The following is a 13,818-nucleotide window of genomic DNA, read 5'->3' as shown; positions in this document are numbered from 1 at the left end:
AATATTAGAGCCGATGGAGAGGTTAATATAGATGACAAGACTTCTGTCAAGAGCATTACTATTAGTAAAAATAACTGATTTTGACTGGTAAATATATATCTTTAAAACTTTACCTTGCCGAGTGGAGGTGCCAATGAAGCCTGCTGGGTGCTGGCAGTGGAGGAAATGTTGGACTTCCAGTGTACCAATAGTTGTGACAGAAGTCTCAGAGAACTGTCCAAAAGGGCTGGCTTGGTGTCGCTGACATCCTTTAGGATGAACTGAACAAAACCTAGGAGTACCGCAATAGAAAAGGTGCAACTGTTAGCATGAGAGATCCAAATTGTTTGCTATTCAACCCTTTAATACACTGAATTGAATCAGAATGCTTTGACTGAAGAAAATAGTATTGGCATCATGAAGAGTAGTAGTTTCTATAGCGTGAAACAGACAATAGCAATTGCTTGCTACCTTTGGATCTATCGCAAAGAACTTTCCGCCAAATCTAACAGACTCAGCTACCCATTCGCTGCTGGGTGGACAGGGGGGTCCGATAAATCTCGATCTTGGTCCCTTTGCGTGTGAAGCGAGTGCTCTACCAACTGAGCAATCAGAGCCCCCCATCATGAACAGTAGCTCAGAATAATTGCAAAAGCATTTAACAAATATGTCATTCTTCACATAATGGTGTTATCTGTAGAAGCAAAGAAACAGAAACACAACAGATATAAAATCAGATTTTTTTTTAAAAAAACAAAAAAACAAGCATATCACAAGCCACAAAGAAGCTGCTTGAATTGACATATAACAGAATAAATTGGACAGAAAATGTGGAAATTGGTATAACTTGAGACATACCGTGTATTACATGCTCCCTCCATAAAGGAGATTCAGACATCAAGTTCTGTAGAGCTTGAATGGCAAGTCTGGGGGGGAAAAAAGTTCAGTGGGTCAAATGTTTCACCATCAATAGAAAAATTTAATAATTAATGATATACATATCAAGGGCGTTTGACTCTAACTGTAGAAACACCAAGTGGGTAATTTTTTATTTTTTTTTAGCTTATATCAAAGCCCAACCCCTCCCCTATCCATGCGACCATCAGTGACTAAGCGCAATCCATGTCATCTAAACACATATGACAAGTGTTATTGTAGAAGCCATCCTGCTTAAAAAATTTTTTCTCAAAATCACCTATCTCGCACATACGGTTAGAGTCCGACACCCTCAATATACAACATTTGACAAATAAGTTTGTGATGAGAAGTAAAACTTTTTATTTCTAATTGTCATTTTTACCATCAATTCTAACATTACAGTACAGTCGTCTTCAAAGGTTTTTCTTGTGGGGGGTTGTTGCTCTTTTTTCTCTTTTTTTTTTGTGGGGGGGGGGGGGGGTGTCTCTGGGTTTGTTTTTTTAAACAGCTACCCTCTCAAGTAAAAATCCTATTTACCAAAAAAAAAAGGTTAAAGATAACACAGCATTAAGCGAAATGACATAGACATAGTCATTGTGATAAAGTCTTCATAAGACAGGTCTCAAATTCTATTGACCTATGAATTTCTCAACAGAACTTAATAAATAATCATTACTTAATAGTTACTAATTAATAAGTATGCAAAATAGGTTACTGTTATTTGAAGTCATGCTGAAAATAGACTGACATAATATTTGCAAGCAGTGATGCAAATCGACCAAACAAATTTTTACACTTGAACCGCAAATAGAGTACCGTGTTATTCAGAGTGATTGGATAGTATGTCAATCGTAATATTATATCTCAGGTTGCAAATCCAAATTACGGTAGAAGAATCTTTCAAGTTTTACACAAAATGCAGAAAGCTATCACAAAACAAAAGACAAAAATGTTTGGAAGTTTATATCAAGCACCAACATGAACTTGGGTTTACTTAAGACAATAATACAAAATCGATAAGCTGGTAAAAAAAAAAATGAAACCAATCATTAACATAAAACTTCAAAATAAAATTACATGATAAACACCATAAATCATAATTTAATCTTACACTTATCAAAGTCTGAATGAAACCAATATCTATAATTCTGACTATGACAATAGACAGATAATAATTAAAGATTTCCCCACCATTCCCAATCATATTCTGTAAAGGTTGTCAGATTACATAAACTGACTTATTTGTAAAATTGGTTACAAAATAATCATATCGTGGCAACATATAATGTTTATGTCTGATGCAAATGACAGCACAGTCCTGCTGGTATAGCACAATACTCAATAAAGGTCAACATAATAATGTACAATTATAACGTCCAAGTCCTGTACGTTACACTTACCCTTTCAGCTCTTCATCCACATGTACAGTCAGTCTGGTTATGAGTTCCACTAATTCTTGTGGTGACATCCCATCAGGAATCAAACGTGGAATAGCAGCTATACAAGTACGGAATAAGTCCAACTTGGGTTTACGGTCACCTCTGTCAGGAATACAAAATCATTGATACATTTTTGACTTCTTGAGAATGTTATCATCTAGATTCTTCTTTCTTTTTTTTTTCTTTTTTTTTGGTCTTTGGTCAAGCTGTTTTGAAAAAAAAATACTTTCTGGGTCACGATGCAATAAATTAATAACCTTTATTTCCAGCTTAACTTATTTTAGTGAATTAATTATATAGTATGTTACACACATTCATATTCAAAATCTAGTACTTAACACATGTTTTTCACACTTTTTCATGATGTATAGTTATATAATAGATAATGGTGATATTACAAAGCCACTCTTCACTTCTTTTAAGTTTTACATCATGCATAAAATGAAGACGGATAGAAGGGAAGATATATATCTAGTTGGAAGAAAAAGTCTAGAGACAAGTAAATCAGACCATGTACAAATCAAATATAATCTTGACTTACGTTATCATTTCCTCTGGCTCCTTGTTGGAATTTTCACTTTTGGTGACAAGAAGTGATCGTCCAACTTGTAGATCCAATGACCTCAGGATAGAGTCAAAGGTCTTTAAGATGTAAGGATAGTAAGCATGGAGACCAATTGACTTGGCTGTAGTGTCCGACAACATCTTGTTAAGGAATGTCTTCTTTACCCTCACCTGTGTTGCACAATATACCAATAGTTTGCAATGAAATTAAGTGATATTGGACTACAAGCCTCACAATCTCACAGTTCAACCACAAAGGTCACACAAAAAATGGAGTGATGCGTCATCAATGATAGAACCCATCCTCCATCTCAACTCAGACCAAGACATTTCAAGTTATTTAAGACATTTTAAGTCATTTAGAATCCCTGATAGTGTTAAATCTTTCTTTATTTCCAAATAATCTATACAATTATCCCATCAAAGATCTCACAGGGAATTGGTACAGGCCCTCATTCTTTTTTGTGTAAGTGTTAATTAACACGGATAGTTGCATAGTATAAATAGCATGAGTCCAAAATCAATGTCAACCAAATTTATCATTTAACTATTTTCATCATAAGTTTAGACATCACATAATCTACCAATTACTTACGGTGCTGCCAGAGGGCAAAGATGCTGTAGACTGGGGCATGGGAGGATCTCCATCCTTTTGTTGTAGACTGTCAGCAATGACCAGGAATGCTCTAAGACCTATACTCATCCTCTGGTGTTGGGAAAATAAAGTATTGCATGATCATCAAAAATATAAACGTTAAAAGCTATATTCTCATTTACCTTTTGCTTTAGACTTTTTTTATAGATGTCCTTTTGAGATATCTTCATTTTGTACATTTTTAAAATGTCAGTTTTATTTCACAATACAAACAGAAAAAAAACTGAAGTTGTTTTCCCTAAGTGGCATTTCTTTCTTAATGTTACAACTGTAAGATAAAGATAATTTCAGATCAATAACAAACTCCAGACACCATTGGAAAATAATGCAGAAATCAGAAATCTACCCAAAACGTTTGAGCATGACAATGAGGAAAGGTTTTGGGGTAGTACATTTTTGTAAAATTGTGGAATGAAGGGAGACAAACCTCTGGAGTGAGCATTTTATTGTTCCTTCCCACACAAAGCAAATCAAAGATGATGTCCTTTACAGCAAAGTCAAGACGCTCCTGAAAAAGGATGATTTTAATCATATCATAATTTAATTATGGATGCAACTAAGTCAATGAAAAGTTAAGATATTAATTTTTGTCATATGATAAAACTAGTTTCTAGTCAAATTTCTGATCGTTAAAAGCTGTAATCTAAGAAACAATTGAAACTATAAAACATTGGCACACTTTATCTTATGTTTCTTATGATAATTTCGTCATCAAGGATAGACTGAAATTTTATCTTAAATTTTTTAAATTATTTTTTTAATTATAAGAATGGAAAGTTTTGTTATTAAAAAAGTGGTCAGATTCAGTCTATGATATATGCATGTAACTGTGGTAAAATTTCTCTCACAGATGTCAGTTTTATTCGAATTACACTCAAAGCAATATTCAGCTTTTTTATAGAACGCAATATCCACTAAGCATGCTCAGAGCGCTTTATAAGGAGTCCCTGGCCAACAGCAACACTTAACATTTAGGACGGGACATGACGCCTGTTAAGCGATATTACAATTTTTTCAGACAGAGACAACGGCGTTAACAGCCGGGTACTCATTTTACACCTGAGTACAGTGAGAGAATATAAGTAAAGAGCCTTTTCCGAGGACTCAACTATGCACCAAGCGAGGCTCGAACTCAGGATCTTTCGATCCGAAAGCGAGTGTCATACCACAAGACCGAACAAGCTTAGTCCAGCAACAAGATCAAGAACAAGGGGAGACGATCTAAGATTCACAGCACCGCACTCCCGAATACAAAGCCATGAACAGTCATTCTTCCTCTCTTCTATATGCATGTGGAAAAACCTACCACCTATTATTGTGAATTCAATCACCACAGTACAGTTTAGAGACAGGCTAATTCACTACTATAGCACTCAAATAACATCCTGAAATGTAAAACATCAAGACGCCTACATTTGCGACTATACATTAGAGGTGGTTTGAAAATTAAGAGAAGAAAGAAAGACCACATAGCTGCACTAACACTGGTAACAAAGGCAGTGTGAGAGGCACACTTTGTATAAGTTTTTTTTATTCATACTAAGTCTTTGAAATTATGTCAATGTTACATATACGTATTATTTTGTACCTTAGCAATGAACTGTATAATTTTGACAAAAATGTTGAGAGGGGTGTCTTTGGGTGTAACAATCTTGGACCCCTTGGGAAACAGGCTGTTGACAATACTTTGGAGTCGACTCAAGGTTGCTGTATTACTCTCACACTTGATGCGCACCATGTACACCCTGAAGGAAGACATAAAGTGACATATAGTGAATTCAAACATAATCATTTTTCATTCTGATCAACATGTTACATGACTGCACATGACCACAGAGAATGTAATGTGTCACAAAAAGCTTGATGAAAGAAATTGAGTAGATTGGGCAGACAATGAGAATAGCATCAGAATAGATCAAAAGTAATTTGTTTGGGACATATTGAACACAAAGATGAATATAACAGCTTTAAAAAAAAAAAAAAAAAGAGGACAAAAATTGACCATGGTACATTTCAGGCTCAAAACCCTTCTTCAGCCAATTACAAAAACAATTAAAAATTTAATACTGTACGTAAAATCCTCATAGACCCGAGAAAAGGTCTATATATGCATTCAGTCCAGACAAACGATAGTTGTAGGTAATCAATTGTCCAGATTGGACATTTAGATACCTGTTCCCCGTTGGCTGAAGTGATTTAAAGCTGAAAGTGTTCCATGTTAAACATTTTGAACCTTTTTTATTGGTACAGTACATCTTCTTGCAGCTTAATATTCACTTTGAGTCATATCATATGGTGCAAAGAAAAGACAAGTGAGCCTACTTCGTCTATGACGATTTCCTAGCAATATCAGTCCTTTGGGGATTTCAATTAGACACAGAAAAGCTGTTGAATGTCCAGAAAATGGTAAACATCTTACCACAGCAGTCGGTACAGAGATTCTAGAGCCACACGTGACATTTTGGGATCTCTATTCTTGAGTTGTGACAGGCACATGGATAAGAAACAATGCCAGTTGTTCAAAAAGAACTGTTTCTGGCTGACACACAGGAGGCACGTCACCAGTGGGTAAAGGTGCTGGGGACATAAGTAAACATATTTGTATTGGGGTAGGAAAATGAGATTGAGGCTCTCCGTCAACTCCCAAAACCCTTATTTTGTGAATAATTTGTTTAAATTCATGAGATGAGTCTTTGTACCATTTTAAAAAATAACTGTTTAGTTTGTTTTGTATTCTTTAGTCTTTTTCTTACCTAAAACATCAAAGCTGACTTTTGTCACAAGCCACAGAACACTAAGTAAAACCGTAACAAGTGAAAACCAAGTCTTTATCAACTTTTCATATACTTTGGAGTTATTTTGATTTTGGCTATGTGGCACATTTCAACTATTTGTTAAATCATTCAATCATAAACAGCAATAAATAAAATATTTAGAGATAGGCGGTAATCATAAGTGTAATCACGCTTTGCACATATCAAATGGAAAATAAGCTAACAAAAGAGTTATCCATCATCTACAAACCAGTGTATGTTTCCTTTTGGTTGCCATGTCTACAGTGACAGAATATAGGTCTTCTGCAAGCTTTTTAAGCACCGGGATGTTAACTTCATTTTTCACAGTCTGGTAAGAAAATAGTACATAAAATATGTATTATATAATGAAAGATGGTAATTGTGATGCACAGTAACTTGAACAAGGCTACAGCAAAGGCAAATGAAAACGAGCCTTTGTTGTTGTTCAATAAGGTCTACTGGAATGAACAAGGCTACAGCAAAGGCAAATGAAAAGGAGCCTTTGTTGTTCAATAAGGTCTACTGGAATGAACAAGGCTACAGCAAAGGCAAATGAAAGGGAGCCTTTTGCTGTTGTTCAATACAGTCTACTGGAATAAGTTGTTACTCATACCTTGTCTTCTTTTCTTTCAAAACTATCAAATCTTTTAAAGACTGCAATCAATTTCAATCCAAGTAACAGTAAAGGGCGGAACAGAGAGGCTGAACTCAAGGAGAAGAGGACAACATGGAAGGAAGTGGAGAGAGCAGCCCAGAATCATGTCCAATGAAGGAGCATCGTTGATGGGCCTATGCTTCTGAGTAGTGAAAGGCCCAAATAAGCAAGTAAGTAATCAATTACAATCAAATTGTAATTTCGTAAAATTGTAATTCCTTCTTTTAAATCTTATATCTTTAAAGTGGCTTCTCTCATTCATATACTTCAGCCTTTATATAGCACAATATCTGATAAACATGCTCAAAGCACTTTACAAAAGGTCCCTGACCAACCGCAACACTTAACAAGTAGGACGTGACATGACACCTGTTAGACGATATTACAATTTTTTTCAGACAAAGACAACGCTGTTAACGGCCAGGTACTCATTTTACACCAGACTACGGTGAGAGAATGTGAGTAAAGAGCCTTTTCCAAGGACTCAACTATGCGCTGATAAGGCTCGAATCCAGGACCTTCCAATCCGAAAGCGAGTGTCATACCACAAGACTACATAGCCGTACAAACAACATATACATGTTTTTACATCGTTTAATTTTTTAAATATCTATGAAATGGCAATTGGGCCTTTGAAAAAAAAACATCTGTATAAGGATTAATGTCTGCATCAATAGTATTGAATAATTTAAGTCGATAAACAAAGAGGAAAGGGTCTTCATATTTAAACCATGAAGTTGCTTTTTTTTTTTTTTTTTCAAACCATAAATCACATCTTAATCCACTCACTGGCTCATCTTATATCAAAACAAAATGATGTTGAGTGTGGCTCAAGACATGATACATGGCAATGATCAAAAAAGTCTGGCCCCAGCATGGTGCCCTTGGGTAAGGCACTAAACTCAGGTATGACCAAGTATCTAGCATCAAATTAAGAAATTAAGGAGCTGGCACCGATGTAAGATAAAGAACTGAACAAGTGTGTATGAAAGGTGCCAGACAAAGCAAGAAAGAAAAATACAAGAAAAAAAACCATCCCAATAAAAAAAAATTACCGTTTTTTGGGATGGTTTTTTTCTTTTATTTTTCTTTCTTGCTTTGTCTGTCACCTTTCAAACACACTTGTTCAGTTCTTTATCTGGCATCAGTAGTGACAGATATTGTAAGAATGTTACTATAAAACAAAGGACGATTAACAATAAACTTGCAATGTACACAAAAAGGCATTTAATTCCTTATGGAAGTATAAATAGAGAATTCTAAAGGGCATTGTCATTTATTTGAATTCATAAAATTTCTTTTGTAATAAACCATTAATTCCGTCAAGAGTCAAAAGTGACACATTAAAGATTTACTCACAGCGGCCACTGGTAACAGAATCTCCACAAACAGCCCAGCCAGAGCATGCTTTATGTCTCTATCCTTCACCTCCAAGAAATATTGACTAAGGTCCAACAGCAAATGGACACACACCTCAAAATCCTCTATGGGGTGCATCTGGTGGAAAAGATGTGAGATTGTCTAGATGATGATGATGATGATGATGATGATGATGATGATGATGATGATGATGATGATGATGATGATGATGATGATGATGATGATGATGATGATGATGACGATAAAAACAATACACTAATCTGTGACCATCTTGCATAATTGTTAGTTTTTTAAATCATTTTATTGACTGCTTTCTGCATTTAACAAACACTTTACTTTTCTTAGTCATTATGGACAAGTTTGACTTTTAATTACAATTAAACACTGCTGATATTCTAAAAAATCTACAATTATCATTTTCCAAAGAGATAATGGATCGTATACAGACAGCATTTCAAAACATGGCCCAATATGTAAATTTATCAATTATAACTCACCTTAACCCTAAAGAACTTGAGTCCCATGAGTAAGCTGATGATACTCTGGGCAGTGTATGGCGTCTGGTCTCTCAGCTTTAACTCCCTCAGTTCACTCATAAATTTCTTGCGTACAAGGAAGAATCTAAAATTTATCCAAAAATTATAACCATTAGTGGTGCTATGCGCTTAGCTAAAATACTCAAAACATCCGCCAGCAATATATACAGTAACAACACACAAAACTATATGTAACCTTAAATATTTATGGTCTGATTTATACAATTTAATGAGAACCACTCATAAAAATGGCTGGTTAAAAACAATAACAAAGAGCTGAGTGACGTCAATTTCATTCCATCTATAATCAGGTGATTGATAAAATAAAATCGCTAATCTAGAGTGACACAAAGCAATGCAATGAAAATATAATTAATGTAAACTGCCTGAAAAAATATGAATATTGACTTCCCATCCAAAATGACAGACATTAATTATGTTCAGATGATCATTACAATAAAATTAAATAAAAAGAAAAAAAGCTAAAATACCTCAGAGTGAAACAGAATAGTACGATGAAAAATTTTCCAACATAAATTGCCTTAAAAATACAAATCTACAAATCTCTGTACCCAAATTGATAGCCATTATAACCAGATGATTTTAAAAATAAAGTTGAAAAGTTTATAAAATTGCTCTTTCTAGTTCCTCTAGAGTGACAAAAAGTAGTGAATGAAAAAATGATCAAGGTAAACTGCCTGAAAAATATGAATAATTAACTCTATCCAAAATGACAGTCATTAAATTCAGATGATTGATGGAATAAAAATTGAATAGAAATAGGAACAAAACTCTTCTATCTAGTTACTCTAGAGTGATACACAAAGCAGAGCGCTGAAAAAATATTAACACAAACTGCCTGAAAGATATATACGAATCTTTCTAATCTAAATTGATAGCCATTATATCCAGATGATTTATAAAATAAACTTGCAAAAATAAAAGGAATGAAATTTCAAATTAACTAATCTAGAAAGACGCTAAGCACTGCTGTGAAAAAATGATAAACAAGACTGATTGTCTTTCCTCAAAATATTATTATTTATTATATCAATAAAAGGGAAGGAAGAAAGCAAAATGTCAATCAAAATCTGCTGATGCCCAGCAAAATTCCAATCAAATGATGGAATGAGATTTTAAATCAAATCTTCTTCATTAGAATAGGAACAGAACTATGATTCATTCTACTGGCTGATAGCAAAGTTTTAAGCTAGAAATTTGAGTCTTCCCCATATCCACTGAATAAATGAACAAAAATTTGATTACAATGTGGTATGATCTTATAAAACAAAACCAAAAATAAAAAGAAAGAAATAGATAGGTTTCAAAATATACATCAATCACATACCTCGCACTCGCCAGTACTCCGACAACCTCAGCATACAAGTCTGCGACAGTATTTATATTACTGGCATTTGGATTGTTACTGGACTGTAGACTGAAAGGAGAAAATCATTTGCCTCAAAAATTTATTTCAGTTGTAGCTATGCTTAAAGAATTAATTAGCCCTTGGAATATAGATTAGGCCTGAATACTCACAATTTTCCTTTGACACCATCTCGATTTATTCTCAGCCCCTATTCATATCAACACTTATGGTCCTTGAACTTCTTTCCAATGAATGATGCAATAAACTTTAAATTTCCTTTTTTCATCCCAAGAGTAAATTTGTGACCCACTGTCTCAGAGCAGTATTTTTTGTCGGGATGAATGAGGTGCATGAAACTTGAGTTTATAGACGCAAATATGAAACTTGGGGAGGGACAATCCAATTTCTTACTTTGGAAAACAATCAAAGTTTGTATTTCTTACCAGTTCAATTCTAAATTTACCTTTAGGGGTCCCATTAACCCCGACATACTACTGATTTGAGAAGGGGGTTCACATTTGTCTTTAGGGTCTTTCTTGACACGAAAAGATCACAATAACATCAGTATTAGCCACAGTGGAGTGCCACAATATGAGAAATTGGGGTTAAAGGAGATGTGATGGCTGAGTGGATAAGGTAATACTCTTACATCCAGAGGTCCCTATTCCTTGAACAAGAAATTTAGCTCCTATTGCAAAGCTGCAATGCAGCTGACGCTGGATCATCTCTTTTAAGTATTGTGTACGATAGAAAAGCGTCCTATCTAAAGGGCAGCAAGCAAAAATAGTGACCTGCAAACCTATTCAAGAAAAGTGGCCCACTACTATGATGCAAAACTATCCATGTTACCTATCCATCGAATGCCAAGTACATAAACTTTATGATTGGTCCAACAAAATAGGAACATTTTTTTTAAAGTAAAATAAAAAGTAAATAAAAATTTATAATGTTTATTAATGCAGATTACCAAAAATTAAAATGTATGTACCGACAAGCTGTATTGAAAAATTATTTTAGTAGAGTACATCAACAGATAAAACTATATGACACTCAGAAGGAATTAGACTAAATTATTATCAATCTTATTTTCTCTAATTCACTTTTGCCTGTGAAAAAAAAAAAATCCTTACCCATCCTTATACTTGAAATGCCTGAAGCACTGATCAATGATGTGGCCCACCAAGTCTTCATGACCTGGATGGTAAGAGAGCTGGGAATACAAATATAGAATTATGAAAATTACATGCAAGATGCTGATGGTTTGTTTGTTTTTAAGGGTTTTACCGCGCTTGATGGCTCTGATGAACTACGTTATATATATGCAAAGCTTTGCTTTAAGACCAACAAAACCTTATAATCTAGTGTAAATTCTTATCAACGTTTTGTCTGCCATACCTCAGTTTCTATTTTATAACTCTTCATTTGCAATTTTTAAACTTCTATTCAGGAACATTTCATTGAACAATGAATTAAAGTACTCAAATCAGTGATCTTTAAGAAGGGGAAAAGCACATCATCATAATAAATATTAATTATATTACATAGGGTTCAAGGGTAGCTATTATCATTGTTTAAAAAATCTTGTGCATTTATTCAGCGCAATACCCACTAAACTGCTCACAGAGATTTACATGGGGTCCCTCACCAACAACACTTAACATGTTGGACAAGACAAAATGTCTGGTTCCTGTAAAGCGTTAATACAATTATTTTTTTTTAATGATAGAGACAAGTACTCATTTTACACCTCAGTGCTGTGAGAAAATGTGAGTAAAGAGCCTTTTACAAGGATTAATCTTGCGTTACTCTGAGTGGAGCGAGTGTCATACCACTAAACCACAAAGTTGCACAAGCAGTAAAACTCCAAAACTTACCTTGGATAAGACTTCAATTAAAACCAGACAATAGACAAACTCCAGGGCCAGCTGAAATGGAGAAAAAAATGTTAACATGGGAATAAAAGTCACTAAATAAAACTATTTAAAATTGTTTCTTTATTTAAAATAACATCTGCAATTACACTAACAACAACAACAAAACGAGAAATAAAAAAACAAGAAAATGAGAAGAGTAGTGATATTAATTATAATAATAATGACTTTAAAGACCTTTCATCATTTTAAGCATGAAAGCATATTTTTTTTTTCAATTTAAAAATAATCTAATGAGTATTATAAATTATTATGCTATTTTCTCCCTTGCATTATAATAATAATAATAATAATAATAATAATAATAATAATAATAATAATAATAATAATAATAATAATAATAATAATAATATAATAATAATATATAATAATATATTATATATAATTATAATTATTTTATTATTATTATAATTATTATTATTATTATTATTATTATTATTATTATTATTATTATTATTATTATTATTATTATTATTATTATTATTATATTAAATATATTATATTAATAATTATTATAATATAATCATATAGCGTCCATTAATCCACTGACAAGTGCTCTATGGCACTTAACAATCACTCAGACTATATAGACTAGCATACACACTAACACACCTACAATCATACATCGGTACACTCAAACCCGGAAAGAATAATATAAATCAGAAACAATCACAATGAGACTTACATCTCTCCTTTCACAGATGAAATCCTTGCTCCTGGAAGTAAAAATAATAAATAGGTTTGAAATGTCAAAAATGTCACTTATGATTTTCTGAAAAATTGTAATTTGACCACAAAAGAAATTAAAGAAAAGAAATGAATTATTATTATTATTATTATTATTATTATTATTATTATTATTATTATTATATTATTATTATTATTATTATTATTATATTATTATTATTGTTTTTTTTTTTTTTTTGTTTTTTTTTATTGTTTTTTATTTAGTATTATCATTATCATTATTAATTTTAAGCTTGAATCTTATGACCTGAATTTTTAATTAATATATTAGTTTGATTTAAAGGCCCTTGTAACACATAAATGTTATCAAGCACCTAAGAAAAAGACTATGGAACACAAGACAACATCCTATGGGATAAAACATGCAACAATCTTGTTCCAAAGGCACCTCAGATAGGACAAGACAATAGGGAATAGATTATAAAAGTATATCCCGACAGCAATCTCCCCCTGTGCAATTGGCTCCTTCTTCATTAAATGTGTCAGTCAAACGTATATAGTACTTGTTTCTTGTGGAATTGCATAATATAATTAATTGCAGATCCCTATTATCATAAAACGTGCTATCATCAAAATTCAAATCCATATCTGAAAAGGGATTGTAAATGTATTTGAATTGTGCGGCTATGTGGTCTAGTGGTATGACACTTGCTTTCGGATCGGAAGGTCCTGGATTCGAGCCTCGCTCAGTGCATAGTCGAGTCCTTGGAAGACTCTTTACTCACATTCTCACACCGTACTCAGGTGTAAAATGAGTACAAGGCCGTTAACAGCATTGTCTTTGTCCGAAAAATTGTAATATCGCCTAACAGGTGGCATGTCCCGTCCTACATGTTAAATGTTGCTGTTG

General features: G+C 33.3%; 1 protein-coding gene across 6 annotated transcripts in view; it reads right to left on the bottom strand.

Moving 5' to 3' along the window:
- Window positions 1-13,818, bottom strand: part of LOC144970541 (protein furry homolog-like) — an 87,414-nt gene that overhangs the window by 70,254 nt on the left and 3,342 nt on the right. For all 6 annotated transcript variants that reach the window (XM_078910281.1, XM_078910282.1, XM_078910283.1 and 3 more), the window contains exons 5-19: window positions 12,907-12,937; window positions 12,165-12,215; window positions 11,421-11,500; window positions 10,270-10,359; window positions 8,883-9,006; window positions 8,365-8,502; window positions 6,580-6,678; window positions 5,975-6,132; window positions 5,144-5,300; window positions 3,983-4,063; window positions 3,496-3,606; window positions 2,878-3,071; window positions 2,298-2,438; window positions 838-905; window positions 114-271 (exon numbers count right to left, since the gene is read on the bottom strand). In XM_078910281.1, coding sequence (XP_078766407.1) covers window positions 114-271; window positions 838-905; window positions 2,298-2,438; window positions 2,878-3,071; window positions 3,496-3,606; window positions 3,983-4,063; window positions 5,144-5,300; window positions 5,975-6,132; window positions 6,580-6,678; window positions 8,365-8,502; window positions 8,883-9,006; window positions 10,270-10,359; window positions 11,421-11,500; window positions 12,165-12,215; window positions 12,907-12,937 — 1,681 coding nt within the window. The remainder of the gene's footprint in view (window positions 1-113; window positions 272-837; window positions 906-2,297; window positions 2,439-2,877; window positions 3,072-3,495; window positions 3,607-3,982; window positions 4,064-5,143; window positions 5,301-5,974; window positions 6,133-6,579; window positions 6,679-8,364; window positions 8,503-8,882; window positions 9,007-10,269; window positions 10,360-11,420; window positions 11,501-12,164; window positions 12,216-12,906; window positions 12,938-13,818) is intronic.

This window comes from Berghia stephanieae, chromosome 4 (genome assembly GCF_034508935.2).
Source record: "Berghia stephanieae isolate SIO BIC M18660-M18661 chromosome 4, UCSD_Bste_1.3, whole genome shotgun sequence".
Taxonomy (NCBI): Eukaryota; Metazoa; Mollusca; class Gastropoda; order Nudibranchia; family Aeolidiidae; genus Berghia; species Berghia stephanieae.
This window is presented reverse-complemented; position numbering and strand designations above follow the sequence as displayed.